The sequence below is a fragment of the Narcine bancroftii genome, chromosome 3, assembly GCF_036971445.1.
Source record: "Narcine bancroftii isolate sNarBan1 chromosome 3, sNarBan1.hap1, whole genome shotgun sequence".
Taxonomy (NCBI): domain Eukaryota; kingdom Metazoa; phylum Chordata; class Chondrichthyes; order Torpediniformes; family Narcinidae; genus Narcine; species Narcine bancroftii.
The window spans coordinates 301321497-301341976 of NC_091471.1; the positions used below are offsets into that span (position 1 = coordinate 301321497).

Here is a 20480-nt window from a genome sequence, read left to right on the forward strand (position 1 = left end):
AAAGCTAAATATACAAAAGCAAGCTGAAACTTATCTAATCCCAAGCCTTTCAGAGGTTGCAAACTACCCAATAAAAATACGGTTGGATCTAAAAGTATTTTAATCTTATACAGGTATTCTAAAAACGATTGAATTTTCTTCCAAAAAGATTGTATATGTATACATAACCAAACAGCATGAAAAAAAGTTCCAACCGTATCACCACTTCTAAAACACAAATCTGATTCATTAAAACCATACTTTTTAAAATTTTCAGGTGTTAAGTATAATTGATGTAAAAAATTGTAGTTAATCATTGCATAATGTGCATTTATCAATCTAGTTACATTATCATAACAGATATCTAACCAATCCTCTTTGGAAAAAATAAAACCAGTATCCGCTTCACATTTACTTTTAGATCTATCCCAATCCTTTTTATCCATACCATCCTGTAATATTTGATACATAGATGAAATATAACCCTTCTCTGGTACCTTCATAAGAAAAGTCTCAAATTTAGTTATTTTAGGTAAAATCATATCTCTACCAAACATAGATTTTACCAAAGATTGAATTTGATAATAAATAAATAAAGAATTCTTATCAATACCAAAATCTTCAAAAATGTATTGCTAGTACGTGGAAAGATACAAATATGATTGATATTAATAGATGGCATAATGAGATGAAATATTGTTTAATAATGGAAAAAATTACATATGTTTTGCATAATTATAGTTTTTTTATTAATAAGTGGTTGTTATACTCAGAATATTTACATTTCAATTTACATTGATTAGATTTTAACATGTATATTTAATTTTTCTTTAATATTTTTTCCTTTTTCTTTCTTTATGGCTCTCCTTAGGAAAGTTGGCTGGGGGGAGGGTTCTTTTCTTTTTTTATATACATTAAAAAAATAACGTTCATGTTTATGGTTAATTGTTGTATATGTTATGTACTATTTGATTTTTGAACGAATAAATAAAGTTTAAAAAAAACCCCAAATCTTCCCTCATCTGATTAAAAGATTAAAAACTTACCCTCTTTAAAAAAATCTCCCAAATTTTTCACACCTTTAAATCTCCAATGCAATAAACTTTGATTATGTATTGAAAAAGAAATAAGTTGATTATTATACAATGGAGTCAAAGCCAATAATTTACCCCTAGAACCTATCATTTTATTTTTTCTTTATCCATAACTTCATTAAATGTTTTAGTATAGGCACATTATATTGTAACAAATTCATATTCCATCTAAACAAAAATTGATGTATTTCAAATTCAGAAATACTTGCCATCTCAATTTTAGGCCAACTAGGATGCTGTACCAAATCCATTAATGAGATAATAAATTTAAGTTGGGCTGCCTCATAATAATTTTGAAAATGTGGTAAACGTAATCCCCCTAACTCATTTTTCCAAGTTAATTTATTCAAAGCTACTCTCGAAAATTTACCCCTCCATAAAAACTCCCTAACCATTTTATTTAAATCTCAAAAAAAAAATTTATCAAGTAAATACGGAATAGATTGAAACAAATATTGTATACGCGGAAAGATATTCATCTTAATTGTATTTATCCTTCCCACTAAATTAATAGGTAAATCTTTCCATTTAATCAAATCAGTTTTGATTTTTTTCATTAACGGAGCATAATTTAATTTATATAAAGATTGATAATTAACATTCAAAATTATACCCAGATATTTAATTCGATCAGTCCACCTCAAATTAATAATATTCTTATAAACCGAATAATCTCCTTCACTTACTGGTAATATTTCACTTTTTTCCCAATTAACTTTATATCCAGAAAGACATCCATATTGTATTAAACACTCCTTCAAGAGCAAAAGTGACTGAGCTGGGTTTATTAAATACACCAACATGTCATCAGCAAATCAATTAATTTTATACTCCTCATCTGAAACTTTCATACCTTGTATCTGTGTATTTTGTCTTATCAACTGTGCTAAAGGTTCAATCACTAACGCAAACAAAGCCGGTGATAAAGGACAACCTTGACCTTCCTCACAGTTATTCAGGAAATAACTGTTGCACTGCAGCCTAACACAAGAGAACACGAGATAACAATTTGCTGGAACGGAACCTCATGCACTACTTCCCTTCAATTTCTATTTTTCTGCACCATAAATTGGCAGGGTTGTGGGCTAGTAGTGGGATAGAGGACAAAATAGCACCTTGATTAATCTCTGGGACAATCAGTTTATCTCCTCGACCCATCTGGTTGAATGATAGATAAATAGACTCAGCAAAAGAGGAGATAATTTAATTCAAATCAGGTACAAACAAGAGAACAGAGAATAACTGGATTAATAGAGATTAAGGACTGCCTAAAGAAATCTCTTGGTGCCTGCCACATTGACCACCGCCAGTGGGCTGATATCGCCTCAAACCGTGCATCTTGGCGCCTCTCAGTTCGGCGGGCAGCAACCTCCTTTGAAGAAGACCGGAGAGCCCACCTCACTGACAAAAGACAAAGGAGGAAAAACCCAACACCCAACCCCAACCCACCAATTTTCCCTTGCAACCGCTGCAACCGTGCCTGCCTGTCCCGCATCGGACTTGTCAGTCACCAACGAGTCTGCAGCAGACGTGGACATTTACCCCTCCGTAAATCTTCGTCCGCGAAGCCAAGCCAAAGAAAAAAAGAAAGAGATTAAGTAAAGACACTTTGAGAAACCTCTAGCAACAAAATCACTACCTGAAAGAATGGGTCGACACATCTAGAGTCCACCTACCGGGTCCCAGAGACTGATGTTGAAGGCATATGAATGCTATTAAACCCTTAAAGTCACTGTCACGGTACTTTAGTGAGTATCTCAATAGAGCAGATGCTAAATTCGCTGATGAGAAAGCACAGTGCGTTTATTTTAAAATTAGATCATTGGTCACAGCACCTTCTATGCCACCCTAATATTCCAATTAACCAACAACCCCCGTGTACTTTGAGGGGTGGGAGGAAACTGGAGTCCCCCGGGAAAATCCACGCAGACACAGGGAGAACATACAAACTCTTTTCAGGCAGCGCACGGGCCGCTAGCGCTGCAATAACGTTGTGCGAACCAATTAACGTCACCAGTCCCTTCCCTGTGAAGCAGTTGGTTTCGTACGTACTTCTCTCCTCCAGACTACATTTAAAAAAAAATAACAGAATATTTTATATCAGCCCGTGGCCCCCAGGCAGGGGTGGGGGAGATTGTACAGCCCACATTGAGAATGGCTGATCCAGAATATTTACTCTAGATAAATTAAATGGTTGAGGGGGATTTTACACTTTGAAACCAGCAGCATTACACCACTACGATTAAATTAATGAACTTAGAGATATTGTCCATTGTTTGTCTTTTCTTAATAAATCCAGTTTCGTCAAGTTTTACTATTTTTGATACACAGACAGCCAATCTGTTTGCTCATAGTTTTGCTATTATCTGATTCCACCTGCATTGAATTCGCCCATCGTTACTGAATGAAGATCTACCGGGACCAATGCCTGAAGAGAGCGCACAAAATCAGTGAACCGGTGCGGACTCGAAAGGCCAACATGGCCCCAATGGTTATGGTTATATGGTTAAATCACTTAATCCTATGTTCACCTTTACAAAATGCAGTTGGTGTTGTATGTAGATTCTCAGATGACTGATGTACTGGAGCACAAGTTATGTTTTGCAATTATACGTTGCACTACAAAAAGCCATTCAGTCCTCATAAATCTTTTCCTCCCTTCTTAATTTATCCCCATCATGTCTTTGCATCCCTTTATTATCTGCTTGGGTGGATTCATTGAAATTAGTCGCCTCAACCATTTCATTCTAACTCAGGGTGGAATCCATCGTCCTAATCCTGATTGGATTTATAGATGACTATGTTTATTGCCTGAGACAGAAGGAATGATCTTCTCCGATGGACACTGCGAGACCAGCTGAGTTTCTCCAGATTTTCTGGGTGTTTTTGCTATCTTCTCTGTGCCTAGTTTTACGAAAAACCTCGAGGTAACTGGTCAGTCTACTTTTTTAAAAAAAGTTTCCCAGTGTGTTTAGTCTTTCCTGATAGATTTGACTTCCTGGTTCTGGAAAAAATTCAGTGGATTTTTTTCTGCACAATGTCCTTTTCATACTTCATTATTATATTTGAGCATATAGTAAACACAGCGGGACAAACATTAGATACCAAGCATCGCTCAACTAAAACATTTATGTTTTTATTCCTCAACAGTAAATGTGTTCAATCTCAAGTCTTTAGGGGGAGAAATAGAGGCAAAAGGCAACCTTCCTTGTGTCTCGCCATTCTGGGTGTTGATGGTTTTTCTGTGAAACAAGTGCTTCAGCCCAGTGGGAAATAAGAGCTGGCACTTGTGGTAAATCATGAGGTTACTTGGTTACTGAGGTGCCCTTTGCCTCCTCTCTGACTGTCCCACGTGGGCACAGCAACTTCATGTTTGAACAAAGATATTATTTTTGTACTTTACTTCAGTCACGGCTTATGCTTTTAATTCCCCCTTGAAGATCTTTGAGTGAAATATTAATTTGTGAGCTTTACAATGCATCAAACTATTTTTAGTGACTTTCAGCTACGTTTTGAGGCAAGTCGGTCCTTTTACTAATGACGCATTTATCACAAATTACACTGGACAACAATATTTTCTTAAATGTTTGCTTCCTGAAAAAAAAGAGGGATTATGATAGGCACTTCTAGCTGAACACAAAGATAATTTCAGATTTGCTGTATCATGTAGGAAGTTGGAGAAATATTAAATTAACTTTTATTGAATTTAGCATGTTTAATCGGATAATAATCCATTAGTTCAAAAACATTTGGCTTCCTGTTTCAGTGTCCAACAATAATTGGCCAGTATTGAAGGATTCCTATTGTCCTGATATTGCTTTTCCGTGGCCGCAATGTCCTATTGAAACCTTTCACCACGTGGGTCACTGATTGCACTGAGATCAGCAGGGAAGAAGTCCAAGTGCTAATGCAGAAGGGCGCGGGGGAACCATACTCCACTGACCATTAATGGCTCGACCGTTGGGGTTGTCAAGTTCCTTGAAGTGCACTTGGCGGAAAATCTCACCTGAACCCTTACCACCAGCTCCACGGCCAAGAAAACACAGCAGTGCCTCTACTTCCTGCAAAGGCTGAGGAAAGTTCATCTCCCACCCTCCATCCTCACTACATTCTACAGAGGGTGCATTGAGAGCATCCTGTGCAACTGCATCACCGCCTGGTTTGGAAACTGTAACTCCTCAGACTGCAAGACCCTGCAGAGTAGAGTGAAGTCAGCGGAAAAGATCTTTGGGGATCTCTTCCTACCATGGACATCTGCAATACTCAATGCAGAAAAGGCAATAAACGTTGTGAAGGACTCCATACACCCCTCGCATAAAATAGTAGGAGGTACCTTAGCACAGGTCCTTGCGTCCAGATTGGGCAAATTTTTATCCCCAAGCCATCAGGTTTCTGAATTCTCAGAACATATGTATTATGTGTACCATGGACCTTTACTGTATACATCTTAATATTTTAATATTTCAATGTGTTTAACTCCTATTCTTATATTTTTGTAAATATGCTCTGTGGTCCTGGAGAAATGCTAACTCGTCTTTACCGTGCGAGCATGGTATGAACGATAAATAAAGGTGACTTCACTTGAATTTTCAATGTTTCGCTTCATAATTTTGTGTGCTTGCATAGTCTTAAAATGTGACAGGAAATCACAAACATATCTAAAAAATGGTATGTGACAGGAAGATTTTAAGGTGATTTTTATGATCAGCAGCCCAAACTCCAAAAGTGTTCAGAAAGAAAATTCTTCGTTGTCCAGTGTTATTTAAAATGGCAAGGTATAAATAAAACTGAATAAAAAAATTTAAGAGACTTTGTTCTAATCAATGCAATTCTGAAATATCTCAGTTGATTTACCCCATGTGTCACCATGACCCATCATCTTCTCACTCCATTAATGCATCTAGTTGCCTCTAGTCCCTTCACATTATTCTTCTGCTAAAGCAGTCAAACAAATGTATGGACAGGAAAGGATTACACCACGATCATCGGTAGAACCACAGATGGTAATGAGGAATCATACAGGAGTGAGATAAATCAGCTGATTGAGTGCTGTCACCACAACCACCTTGCACTCAGCATTGTCAAAATTAAGGTATTGATTGTGGACTTCAGGAGGGGGAAAACTAGGAGAACATCACCAGTCCTCATCGAGGGCTCAGCTTGAGAAAGGGTGAAGAACTTCAAATTCCTGGGTGTCAACATCTCTGAAGATTTATCCTGGGACCTCCACGTCGATGCAGTCATGAAGAAGCCTCACTAGCAGCTGTACTTCATGAGGATTTGATATGTCATCACTCCTGGAAATTTCTGCAGGTGTACCATGGAGTGCTTTCTGACTGGATGCATCACTGCCTGGTATAGAGGAGGCAATGGACAAAAGGAAAAGGCTACAGAGAGTTTTGAACTTGGCTAACACCATCAGGGGCATGAGACTTCGTTCCATTAAGAACATCTACAACATCGTCAGAAGGAAGCTACCTCTATCCTCAAGGACCCTCACCATCCAGGCCATACCCTCTTCACACTGCTACCATAGGGAAGGAGAACCTGAAGATGAATAATCAACAGTAAGAAACAGCTTCTTCCCCTCTTCCATCAGATTTCTGAATGGTTGATGAACTACCTCACTTTCTCTCTTCCTTTGCACTATTTATTTATTTTTTTTAAAATGTGATTTGCAGCAATTTTTGCACCTGTAATGCTGTGCAAAACAATGCATCTTGTGTCAGATGTTCATGACAATTCCGATTCTGAAATTGCCCAAATGCAAGAAAATAGGACTAGCCCAGAATGATACCGCGAGTATGATGAGTTGGGCCGAAGGGCCTGCTCCGTGCTGTGTGAATCTATGGATCCAAAAAGAGGACAAAGTAAAACAAATGTGCAAGTTCTTTAATTGGATTTCATAATTTTTATATAGGAATTCTAATTCCACTGTAAATTGGCCTAGGAACAAGCCCATAGGAACAAATGAGTAAATATGGCAACATAAGATCCAGGCAATTTCATTTTATAGAATGATAAATCATACAGCACTTTAACAAGCACTATGATCCATAAGTCCTCACTGACCATCAAGCATTTACCCCATATTATACTCCTCATATTCTCATTACTTCTTCCCCAGAGTTTACCACTCATCTACACCAGCCACTCTCATCTTTTTTGGCTATGGCTCAAAGTTTCCCAGTGAAGCAGTCAAGTTTTGTTTCTTCCGTACTTCTCTGACCTTCTACATAAAGAAAAATTTATCTTACATGAGAAATACACTAAAGGAATAACCTCCAGCATTCAGTTGAGTTACAGGGACAGAGATTTAGATTCAAGATGGGAAGGTCAAAGAGCGAGCAGATTTGGGGTTAAAGGATAGCACAACTTCTTTCGTGGTCTGGAGGGATAATCCTGACTCCACAGGGCAGACTGCCTTTTCTATAAATTTTGGGACACTTCAGACCCCAAGTTATCTTCCTCCTATTTCCCCCACTCAGACACCTAAGTGCAGGATGGTTAGTCCAACCATCGTGGACAAGTTGGGCCAAAGGACCTGTTTCTCTGTTGTAAAACTCTGTGACTCTAACAGGCTACCTGCTAAATTGGCAACCCTAGTTCAGTGATGCCTGGTCCCAATCTGCATGTTTAAAGGACTTTGCCAGCTTAATTTCAGGCAGTTGACCTTGTTGTCTGCTTAAAACAGTGCAGTTACACAAATGATGGGAGCAAATAGGCAGGAAGTTAGTGGGCACGTTACCCATATATATTTAACTGTCTACCTGGTTGTTCTGTGAAACAGCTCCTCTAATTCTCTATTTATTAACATTTTAACACAATAAATACAGAATTATATAAATAATTTCAGACAGAAGGTGTTCATCTGCTCAATGTGAAATATAGCTGTTGTCTTCAATCAATCCTTCTCATATTTTATTATTCTATATTTCTCTCAATCTAGCAGGTTGTTTGGCCTTTCAAGTTTAGGCTGGCTCTCAATGCAATCTCATCGATCCCACACCACCCTTTATTTCTGCAACCCATTTTCTGTCATGTGCCCATCAACTCCATGCTAAATCTTCAACTGCTTTCCTCTCGTATGGACAATTTGCAGGGATAATAAACAGAGCAATCAGCGTGCCTTGGGAATATCAGAGGAAGTGGAAATTCCCGGAGGAAACCCACACAGTTACAGAAAGAAGGGACAAGCTCTACACACAAAGCATCTCGTGTCATGATTGAACCCAGGTCACTAGAGCTTTGAAGCATTACCACCTGTCACTCATCAATGGTAACAACTCTAAATATGCTTTTTTGGAGGTGTTTCCAGCACAACTTGACCCAGTTCAAATGGAGTACAACTTAAAACTCAAGGTTTTTTTTCCCCTTCTTAACAAATTCCTTATTTGCCTAAAATTTGTTTTGTTTTTATGCTTTCAATATGGAAATGAAAATAAAATGACTGACTGAAATGAAAATATATATATATTCTTCACATCCAAAATTCAGTATTTATTGTCCATTAATTAGTTCCACTAGTAATTGCAAGACTAAAACACATGACTGTTTACCTTTTTAAAGGAAATCAATCTCTTTTCTTACCTTCAGTCAGATGCAGAATCCTCAGTCTCACCATTTCTGCATCGTCTTTTATATGAAATGCCAAATTTCTAAGGAGAGGCATTGCACGATGTTTTTGTTTTGCACTGGAGCAAACTCCAAACTTGGCCACGTGGCTGTCATTGTACGAAACCACATCTTCAATGAAACCGTGCTCGTATCCAGTAGCGGCACCAATCACCTCAAGGTAATGATTGCTTTGCTCATCACTTTGCAGCCTACACACTGGCTCTTTAAACGCACTTGGATTTTTTTGTTTAGAGCTCACGCCTAATTCTTGATGTCCATTTCTTGGATCTCCCTGAGGAGAGAGCATGCTGGATATAATTTTATTGTCCTTATTTGACGGCTGTTCCAGTCTTGGTCCAGTTCCTAGTGCAACAAGTGATTTTGTGTCACACACAGACTCACTGTTAGCAGAGCAGTTTTCTTGTGCCTCAGTGGAATGGAGGTCAGAGTAGTCATCAGTCTGGCTGGTGGTCGAGTCTCCCGCGTTTACGTGCACTTTCCTGCTGTCCTGCTCCACGGGAAGTGCGCAAATGAGCAAAAGGAAAAAGTGAGAGATCCCAAAAGTTGACACAGTTTCCATGATTGATCGAACTCTGTCGAGGGCTGAAGAAACACAATCCAAGAGTTGGCTTTGTCTTTGCAAGATGAGCCTTGTTGATTGTGGTGAATTAAAGCTGGAGGAGTGTTCAGCAGAAATTTATAAAACAAAAGCAGACCTTGTATTTTCTTTCGTGGATATCAAATGTGCCAAGAAGCTCTTGATCTGCATTTTTTTTAATGCTACAATACTGAAATTCTGTTACCTTGAAATAGCGAAATAAACAAGGAAAACAGTGACCAGATCTATACAATTTTTTTTATGTCTAAGGAGTAAACTTGAGACCCACTAACCTCCCTGCCTTTACTATAAGCTTCTTGTAATATCCATATGCCCAAGTCAAACAGATTTTAGAACACAGAAGAGTAGAGACCCTTTAGCCCACAATGTTGTGCTGACCTACATTAAATCTACTCCGTGATCAATTTAACTCTTCCCTCCCTCACACCCATAAGGTTATATCCAAGGTTACTGATGCATTTTCTGGAATAGTTTGAGTTAAAAAAAATCAAAGCTACAGAAGAGACATAAAAACTAAACTGGTTATCTTGCAGAGCCATGTTTTGCGATCGATTGCTAACTATCTCAAAGCAAACCTACTTCTGATTTTTTGCAGCACATCATGAGGGCCACTGACTGGCTGGTGAAGGAAATCGCTTGAATCTGCTGTCACTTCAGCAAATGCCCCTGGGCTTGGTGGAAAAAGACACACAATTACGGTGGTAGATTACATCATCATTTCCTGCAAACAGTTGCTTGAATTTTAATTGTAATTTCTGTATGCAGTTTAATTTCTCACAGTGTGCAACTGCAGCCACAAACCATTAGTTCTTTAACATTTAAATTGAAGATATAATTAAAAGAATAGCTGCAAACATCTGAACTCCATAATTTCTATATCTAAATATAAATAAGCTGTTACATTGCAATAGTCCCGCACTCCTGGTTTATAACTAAGAAATTCTTTTGTAACTGACTGTGACGGCTATAAATGAAAGGAAGTATGTTGATCTAAGTGTACACAAAAACTTCATAATCCAATTCAACTGAACCTTTTTAGATTAATTTAAGAAGTAATAATAAAAACTAAAAAGATCTGATAGTAAATGTTTTCTTAATTGTAATATTTGCTATCTTAAAGGAAAATAAGGAATACACGAAAAATCACAGGAAATGTCTTTAATGACAGATTAAAGTATTGTACATTTGCAAGATACCTGAATACCAGCAAAATAACAACCTACAAAACTTATATTGCCATAAAATCCTTAAAGAACAAAGATCAATTAGCAGGAGGAGGAGGAGGAGGAGGAATGCCAGGTGGTGGAAGAGGTGTGGGGGGAGCTGATATCGGAGCAGACTCGCTGGGAAGCGGAGGCCTTATCATTGGTGGAACTGGAGCAGGAACCGGAACAGGCCCTGGAGCAGAAACTGGAGGGGGGCCCGGAGCAGAAGCAGGCGTTGGGACTGGAGCTGGAGGTGGGCCTTGAGGTGTAGGAGGTGGGCCTTGGGGTGTGCGCGGCAGGCCCTGGGGTGCGGGGGGCGGGCCCTGGGGTGCGGGGGGCGGGCCGTGGGGTGCGGGAGGCGGACCGAGAGGTGCGGGGGGCGGGCCGAGGGGAGCGGGGGGCGGGCCGAGGGGAGCGGGGGGCGGGCCGTGGGGTGCGGGGGGCGGGCCGTGGGGTGCGGGGGGCGGGCCGTGGGGTGCGGGGGGCGGGCCGTGGGGTGCGGGGGGAGGGCCGTGGGGTGCGGGGGGCGGGCCGTGGGGTGCGGGGGGCGGGCCGTGGGGTGCGGGGGGCGGGCCGTGGGGTGCGGGGGGCGGGCCGTGGGGTGCGGGGGGAGGGCCGTGGGGTGCGGGGGGCGGGCCGTGGGGTGCTGGGGGCGGGCCGTGGGGTGCGGGAGGCGGGCCGTGGGGTGCGGGGGGCGGGCCGTGGGGTGCGGGGGGCGGGCCGTGGGGTGCGGGGGGCGGGCCGTGGGGTGCGGGGGGCGGGCCGTGGGGTGCGGGGGGCGGGCCGTGGGGTGCGGGGGGCGGGCCGTGGGGTGCGGGGGGCGGGCCTTGTGGGGTTGGGGGTGGACCCTGAGGAGGCGGCCCCTGCGGGGTCGGGGGCATCCCCTGCGGGGTCGGGGGCATCCCCTGCGGGGTCGGGGGCATCCCCTGCGGGGTCGGGGGCATCCCCTGCGGGGTCGGGGGCATCCCCTGCGGGGTCGGGGGCATCCCCTGCGGGGTCGGGGGCATCCCCTGCGGGGTCGGGGGCATCCCCTGCGGGGTCGGGGGCATCCCCTGCGGGGTCGGAGGGAGTTGTGGCGTCGGTGGCATCCCCTGAGGGGTCGGAGGCATCCCCTGAGGGGTCGGAGGCATCCCCTGAGGGGTCGGAGGCATCCCCTGAGGGGTCGGAGGCATCCCCTGTGGCGCTGGAGGCATGCCCTGAGGGGTCGGAGGCATGCCCTGAGGGGTCGGAGGCATGCCCTGAGGGGTCGGAGGCATGCCCTGAGGGGTCGGAGGCATGCCCTGAGGAGTTGGAGGCATCCCCTGTGGCGTCGGAGGGAGCTGTGGTGGAACAGGTGGCACGGGGGCACCCGGCGGCATGGGAGGCATGGGTATAGCTGCTGGTCGTGAAGTTTGCATTGCCTCTGGGGGCATGGGGCCCCTTGGTGGTATGCCATTCATCAGAGGTGGAGGTGGTGGTCTGTTCTTCAGTCCAGGTGCTCCAATAGGCAAGGTCTGTGGTTGCAAAGGTTTTTCCATCTTGAAATGGAATTGAAGGAAAAACTAGAAGAGAAAAAAAAGCAGAAGGTCACAACCATCTCAACAGAGCATAACATTAACACAAAAATACAAGAAAGAGTTTGAACAGGATCAAAACAAAAACTGTTCACATCACCACCACCAACATTTTTAAACTAACTTTCCAGAGAGTGAAGGCAATGATATAATTGTACATTCTACCAGCTTTGGGGTTGAGGTCATGAATGTAAAGCCACAGACTGAAAATATAATTGAGAGAAAATGGATTCTAATTAATGGAGATCGGCAAAGAACAATTCTGAAAAGAGTGGACAAACAATGAATGTAAACTAGAAGCAAAAGCGTACTATACTGGAGAAATTCAGCAGGTCAGTGTACTTTATATAGCTTGAGCCCTTCATCAAGGCATGGCATGATCTGCTGAGTTTCTCCAGCACTTTTGTGAACAAAGAAGCACTCTCCCATTAAACAAATCAGTTCTCTATTCATCCAGTTTCTTCAATTCTACCTTGAATGCTATACTTAATTTTGTAAATTCCCCTCATGGTGAAAATTAGATTGAAATATTTGATACACAAACAGTAATAGATTCTTGAGCTGCATAGCATGGAAATAGACCCTTCAACTCGACCAGCCCACACTGACCAGGTTGTCCCATCCCAGCTAGTTCCACTTGCCTGTTTGGACTAAATATATCCTCTCCCTTGTTCTAATCTCACTCCTCTGAATGCTCTGCCCTCTACAAATCCCAACCTTACTATCAAAATTTTGATGAGGGACTCTGCTCCTCCCCTCATCATTTTTTTTAAGCACCAACCTACATTATGCCCATACCTTGATGAAGGAGCTCAGGCCAAAAAGTTGGTTATGCATCTTTATCTTTGCTGTATAAAGTACACTGTTTGGCCTGCTGAGTTTCTCTGCCATTGTGTTTTTATGGGTTTTAAGTGCACCAATTTTTAATATACAGAAGGTCCCCGTCATATGTCCAAGTTCCGTTCTGACCGACCGGTCAGATCTCAAAATGGACGCAAGTCAGACGGATGTATGTTACTCCAGGCCAACACATTCTTAAACTGGAGCTGTGGCACTTCATCCATGGCCCAGTCCGCCCTGTTGTCCACCACCATCTGGCCTGAGCTCACCTTCCCCACCTCGAACACCGGTCCGCCACCACCCTCGTGACCTGAAAATAGAACATATTCCGCGGCAGCGGAGTCTTGGCACCTGCCACTACTTTGGTCCGTCAAAATAAACAGCCCTTGGGTCCCAAGGACCTGATGCATAATTTTTATATTGATAAACTTTTAAATTAAAAATGGTATTTTATTTTGGACGCATGCACAGAGGGTCGTAAATCACATAGGTCGTAAGTCGGGGGCCACCTGTATATTAATGAGCGTGTCTTTGGAATGAGACATCCGCGGCAGCGGAGTCTTGGCACCTGCCACTACGTTGGTCCGTCAAAATAAACAGCCCTTGGGTCCCAAGGACCTGATGCATAATTTTTATATTGATAAATTTTTTAATTAAAAATGGTATTTTATTTTGGACGCATGCACAGAGGGTCGTAAGTCACATAGGTCGTAAGTCGGGGGCCACCTGTATATTAATGAGCGTGTCTTTGGAATGAAGGATAATATTTTAGGATTTTTGAATGACACACAAGTGTAATAACCATTAAATGGAGAGCAAAGACAAACAAAGAAAAGCTTATCCTGTGGGCAGGCACATGGTGCCTGGAATTTAATGAGGAAATGAGAAGGATGTATTTCAGTATAAGTATGAAAAGAGACAATTTAACTGAATGAGCCCAATTTGAAAGACAGTACAGGTACAAAAAGACTGAAGCAAATATTACAAATTTTTGAAGATGAGAGGAAAAGTGAGCAGAGCCAGTTAAAAAAAAAAGAAATTACAGAAACTTGACCAAACTTGATAAAGCTTCAGTTGGGAATACCATATCCTATTCAGAGCATTACATTTTCCCAAGGAGGGTACAGAAGAAGCTAACCAAGATTACATTTGGATAAGTGATGGCGCCTTAACTAGGTTTGACTGCTTTGTGGTTAGATTTGTAGACACTCCAAAATTAGTCGATAAAGCAATTTAGAGGAGGAAGAATTTGCAAAGGAATACAAGATAAAGTCAGTGAAGAGGCAAAAGTTCCACAGTTGCTCTTTAATCTGGGGAAGACACTGGAAATCATTTTTCTTTGACTTGAGTTTAAAGCATGCTATGTTGCTTGAAAGTCATAGAGTAAGAATTCAACAATGTTAATTCACCCAGACCTTGACCAACTTTACATTTTGTGTCTATTTTCCATTGAAGGGCACAGATTTATTGTACTAATACAAGTTTCATATATAGATTACAAAAAATTATATCTTGCAACCTGCAATAGACAAAATTTTTGTCAAGTCCACCCAAGGTTTCAAAGTTCTCAGCTGCAAATAAAAGCTAAAAAAAAATGATGTCTTTGTTTATCATCCAGTGCAATCCCCTACAGCTGTAGGGAGAAGCCATGGGTTCCAAAGTCAAGGGATTTGTAAGGGAGCATGAGGATCAGATGCCTGTGCATATATATTCCGAAGGGTGAATCTCCGTAGTGCTGATGGCTCTTCAGAATTATTAATGGCTCATCAAAAGCTACGATAATTAACCCAACCAGACATGCCAAATGTTTATCACAGATGAAGGCTCAGCACACCAAACTGGGAACAATCTGAGTTGTTCAACATGTTACAGAAATAACCAGCTGCAACCTTGGAAAGTGTTCTAATATCGTTCCAGGTACACTATGCCACTGAGCTGTAAGTGTCCTGGACTAGGAAATGAACATAATCTCATAACATTACAACTTCCATAGCCAATGAATGAAGTCAGATCCTAAATGACCTTACCCCAAGGTTAACATTTCTACACTGATTTTCTATTCTAAATTTAAATGTAGACATACAGCAGAGTATCAGGCCCTTTCAGTCTACAAGCCTGTTCTGTCCAGTAACACCCAACTGAACTACAACCCTTGATACATTTCTGAACATTGGGGAGAAACTGAAGCACCTGGAAGAAAGCCACGCAGACATGGGGAGGAGTAGAAACTTCTTGTAGACAGTACCAGATTCAAATCCCATTCACTAGTGCTGTAACAGCATTGCGCTAACTGTTAAGCTGAAACCATGTGCCCATGTAGTTTCTCTGTCCTTTTAGCCCATTGGCAAGATGTCTTTTTTTTTCCTTTTTCAATATTTTTATTAACATTGAAATTTCACATCCAAAAATACAGAATACATATGTTAAAATTCAAAAAGATATATTACTTAAATCATATCATTTCATCCAAGGTACTCATTTTAATCAAACAGATTATATATATTGTATTAATATTATATTATTTTATTAATTTAAAAAAAGGAAAATCTAAACTCACTACCAAGAAAGAAGCTGTTTGCCCAAAAGAAAAGAAAGGCAGAATTCTTATCAGGTGATAAATTACCTCATGAGCCAACAGTTCTACCTTCACAACAAATTAAAGATTATAAAAGTAATCTTGAATCTTCCAAAAAGGGACCCCACCATGTTTGAAATTTTAAATTCAAATTGGAAAGTGAGCATCTAATCTTCTCTAAGTTTAAACATGACATGACATTGCATAGCTTGATTAGGAGGGGTAACATCCCTCCATCTGAGCAACACCGCCCTAGCTATAAGAGAAATAAAAGGTAATATATGTAGCTCAGATGTTGTTAACGTTATGTCCCTCTCTTCAACAATACCAAATAAAGCAGATAAAGGATTTGGTTGAAAATTAACTTTAAAAAAGTGCAGAGAAAGTTTGAAATACTTTGATCCAATATTTTTCAAGACTCTGACTTATCCAGAAAATATGAATTAATGAAGCATCTCCATTGCTTCATTTATTACGAAGAGGAGATACATGCACCGAAAAACGAGTTAGTTTGACCTTGCACGTGAGTCCTATGGACTACTTTAAATTGCAAGAGAGAGTGGCGGGCACATAAAGAAGAGGTTTTAACCAATTTGAAAATGACATCTCAAGTTTCTTCAAGAATTAAAAACTGTAGGTCTTGTTCCCAGGCTTTTTAATTTTATTTGAGGGAGCCTCTCTTATTCCCAACAAGTCATAAATGTTAAGATATTGAATCATTATGGAAAGGTTGTAAATAAAAAATTACATCAATTAAATTCATATCAGTTATCTTATTAAATGTATGTAATTGAGATTGTAAAAAAATTCTAATCTGTAGATAATGAAAAAAATGAGTATTTGGTGGACCGTATTTAACTGAAAGATGTTCATAGGAAGCGAAATGTCTTAAGGATAAAATGTATCTTGAATCTTTCAAAATATTGCAAAAAAATTGGGTGAAAAAAGATATTTTTAAACTAATTTATGAAATTTTGGAGTTCTGTGTATCTCAGAATACTTGACCCTTCTAATTACATATTTAATCATCTTCAGTGAAACAAAAAAACTGCAGATGCTGTGATTGTAGTCAAAACACAAATGCTAGAGTAATTCAGCAAGTCTTGCAAATTACTGGCGTTTCAGGGCCTGAGCCCTTCCTCAAGGTAGGAGTGTAAAAACAGATGCCTGAATTAAAATCTGGGGGAGGAATTCAAGGGGGGAAGGAGTCCAGACCAACAGACAAAAGGTAAGAATTTATTTTGGCTCTGCTACCCCTCATGGTATGCTGCAGAGCATAGGCACCAGCATCTTGGCACAAACCTTCACGGTGGCTCCTTTAACAGACTGTTTATCAAGATTCAATTTATTGTTGTGTAATAAATACTGCAATATTACGATATTTGCAGACTGATTTGCCATCGGCAGAAATTGCTTGATGCGCCTCTTACAATCAGAGAAAGAGAAGCAAAAGAGAATCCCCTCAGAATCACTAAGATTTTGTGGATTCACCTCCAGTATTTCCACAGCCTCTACAGCCACACAGCCTGATCAACGCCCCGAGCTCCAGATCCGAACCTCAGACGCGATCAGGAGTCCTTCAGCACTCTTGGCACCCTCTTTTTTTTTTTTTTTTTTAATTTTTTATTTTTCACACCATAAATCACATTAGCCATGATATACACTATTTCCTTTTCACACATATACAGTGACTTTTTCTCCCCCCCCCTCCTCCCAAGCCACCCCCCCACCCCCCCCCTCATCCATTTTAGGTATACAATCTAGGTTGCATTAAGCCAGTCAGACAATGTTGTCATTCAACAAAAATACACCAGAAATTTAACTGAGTCCATTCTTTTCTTTCTAGGTTTTCGCTATTGTATTTAATGTAAGGCTCCTATACTTGTTCGAATATTTCAATATTATTTCTTAACCTATATGTTATTTTTTCTAATGGAATACATTTATTCATTTAAATTTAGTAGTTTCTTCCTTTTAATTTGGTTATGTATTCCATTAATATTTAAAGTCATATAGTTCAGCGTAGCCCTTTTATATTTTGTTTATCTTCTCTTTCCGTTTTTCCATCATTACCTTTCCTCCTTTTCCATTTCTGTTTTCTTATTTTCAACTCTTTATAAGACAACATTCCTACAACATCCAACATTTTCCTTATTCTCCTATTTCTATCTTCTTTATCCCCAATCTCCCCTTCCCCTCCTGAGTTGTCCTTTATCCCTTGTCGGACAACCAAATCTCCCCTCTCCATTTGGATTTGCGAATCCACTCGCAAGCGTCAACTGATTTTGCAGTGACCGCTATTTCCCCTCACCCCGCCTCCCCCAGAAAAGATTTCACTTTTCAAATGTCACAAAGGTCACTCTTTTAATTCCCTCCTTATTCTCTCTATTCCATTACCTTCCATTATTAATTCTTGTCTATACTATCTATATTTTCCTCTAAGTACAGATACATTCACGTATGCACATTGTCTCTATTCACTCTTATACCTCTTTACCCGCATACATATCAATCGTGATCATTTTTACTCTCATTACCCGTCTTCATCCCTCAGTCTATTTTTGTCTTTACCCACATACATATCAATCGTGATCATTTTAACTCTCATTACCCGTCTTCCTCCCTCAGTCTATTTTTGTAATTGTTCTGCAAATTTTCGTGCTTCTTCTGGATCCGAGAATAGTCTGTTTTGTTGTCCTGGAATAAATATTTTCAATACCGCTGGATGCTTTACCCTTTCTTCCATAAAATCGCCTTTGCTGTATTGAACTCTTTTCTCTTCTTTAGGAGTTCAAAACTTATATCTGGATAAATGAAGATTTTTTTCCCTTTATATTCCAGTGGTTTGTTGCCCTCTCTTGCTTTTTCCATTGTCTTCTCCAGTACCTTTTCTCTTGTAGTATATCTTAGGAATTTTACTACAATAGATCTTGGTTTTTGTTGTGGTTGTGGTTTAGAGGCCAATACTCTATGTGCCCTTTCTATTTCCATTTCTTGCTGTAGTTCTGGACATCCTAGGGTCTTAGGGATCCACTCTTTTATAAACTCCCTCATATTCTTGCCTTCTTCATTTTCCTTAAGGCCCACTATCTTTATGTTATTTCTTCTGTTATAATTTTCCATTGTATCTATTTTTTGAGCTAGTAGGTCCTCCATCAGCCAGCTCCCCACCATGACTACCAGCCCCCCCACATCTCCATCGGGCACACAAAACTCAAAACGGTCAACCAGTTTACCTATCTCGGCTGCACCATTTCATCAGACGCAAGGATCGACAATGAGATAGACAACAGACTCGCCAAGGCAAATAGCGCCTTTGGAAGACTACACAAAAGAGTCTGGAAAAACAACCAACTGAAAAACCTCACAAAGATAAGCGTATACAGAGCCGTTGTCATACCCATACTCCTGTTCGGCTCCGAATCATGGGTCCTCTACCGGCACCACCTACGGCTCCTAGAACGCTTCCACCAGCGTTGTCTCCGCTCCATCCTCAACATCCATTGGAGCGCTTACATCCCTAACGTCGAAGTACTCGAGATGGCAGAGGTCGACAGCATCGAGTCCACGCTGCTGAAGATCCAGCTGTGCTGGATGGGTCACGTCTCCAGAATGGAGGACCATCGCCTTCCCAAGATCATGTTATATGGCGAGCTCTCCACTGGCCACCGTGACAGAGGTGCACCAAAGAAAAGGTACAAGGACTGCCTAAAGAAATCTCTTGGTGCCTGCCACATTGACCACCGCCAGTGGGCTGATAACGCCTCAAACCGTGCATCTTGGCGCCTCACAGTTTGGCGGGCAGCAACCTCCTTTGAAGAAGACCGCAGAGCCCACCTCACTGACAAAAGGCAAAGGAGGAAAAACCCAACACCCAACCCCAACCAACCAATTTTCCGCTGCAATCGTTTCTGCCTGTCCCGCATCGGACTTGTCAGCCACAAACGAGCCTGCAGCTGACGTGGACTTTTTACCCCCTCCATAAATCTTCGTCCGCGAAGCCAAGCCAAAGAAAGAAGAAGTTCTTGTGTCTCTTTAGTTTTTTTATTAGATTCCTCCAATTTCTTTTTTAAGTCTTCTACCTCCATTTCTGCTGCTACTGCCCGCTCTTCCATCTTGTCCATTTTCTTTCCCATTTCTGTTAAGGTCATCTCTATTTTATTCATTTTCTCTTCTGTGTTGTTTATTCTTTTTCTTAAATCCTTAAATTCCTGTGTTTGCCATTCTTTAAATGACTCCATGTATCCTTTAATAAGAGCAAGTATATCCTTTATCTTGCCTTTCTTTTCATCTTCTATTTCACTGTACTCTTCCTCTTCCTCTTCTTCTTCCTCTGGGTTGGCCATCTGTTGTTTCTTTGTTGCCCTTTTCTTCTCTTCTTTCTTGTTTCTATTGTCTTCTGTGGTCTCTTCTTGCTGCAGGTGTTCTGCAGCTGTCGTTGCTGGCTGTGGAGATCGACTTCCCAGCTGGTCCCCCCTCCCGTCGGTGTGTTTTTTTTCCATTCGCATCGCGCATGCGCGATACCTCGCGCATGCGCGGTTGCGCACTTTTACTCAGCTCAGCGAGCCATTTTTGTAGTCCATTATTTACCGACCTGAGGGAGCGGGTTTCTCTCTCCGCAGCGGGCCTCTTCGGACAGGTAAAGCCTTCACCTTTTTCCTCCTTTGTCTTCTCTTCCTCTCTTCTTACCGTTGCTTTCGATTTTTCTTTTTTTGTCGCCATCTTCTTTCCACCTTTATACTCACTTTTCTGTAACTTTTATTTCTGTGCCTTTGTGTTTTCCTTTGTTTTTCCCGACTTTTCTGGAGAAGGCTGGAGTTCACCGTCCGGCCACTACTCCATCACGTGACTCCTCCCCCTTGGCACCCTCTTGAGACTCATTTCCAATACCTGGTGCCCTTTCAGCCAGTCTCCAGCAGTCTGAGCCTGGTGTGAATCCCTTGATCACAGTCGCCTGCAAACCATGTAGGTTCCTCTTCGCGAGACTCACAATCCACC

The 20480-nt window shown here is 41.3% G+C and overlaps 2 protein-coding genes across 3 annotated transcripts in view; both read right to left on the reverse strand.

Annotated features, from left to right (window-relative positions):
* amh (anti-Mullerian hormone) overlaps window positions 1–9952 on the reverse strand; it is a 33972-nt gene extending 24020 nt beyond the window's left edge. Inside the window, exon 1 of one of the 2 annotated variants that reach the window (XM_069928711.1) lies at window positions 8664–9952. In XM_069928711.1, the coding sequence (XP_069784812.1) occupies window positions 8664–9270 (607 nt within the window). In that variant the 5' untranslated portion in view covers window positions 9271–9952. The remainder of the gene's footprint in view (window positions 1–8663) is intronic. The other variant, XM_069928710.1, reaches the window with a different exon arrangement.
* Window positions 9953–10452: 500 nt separating this feature from the next.
* The window catches only part of sf3a2 (splicing factor 3a, subunit 2), a 28003-nt gene continuing 17975 nt past the window's right edge, over window positions 10453–20480 (reverse strand). Inside the window, exon 9 of the mRNA XM_069928716.1 lies at window positions 10453–12055. Within this exon, the coding sequence (XP_069784817.1) occupies window positions 10571–12055 (1485 nt within the window). The 3' untranslated portion in view covers window positions 10453–10570. The remainder of the gene's footprint in view (window positions 12056–20480) is intronic.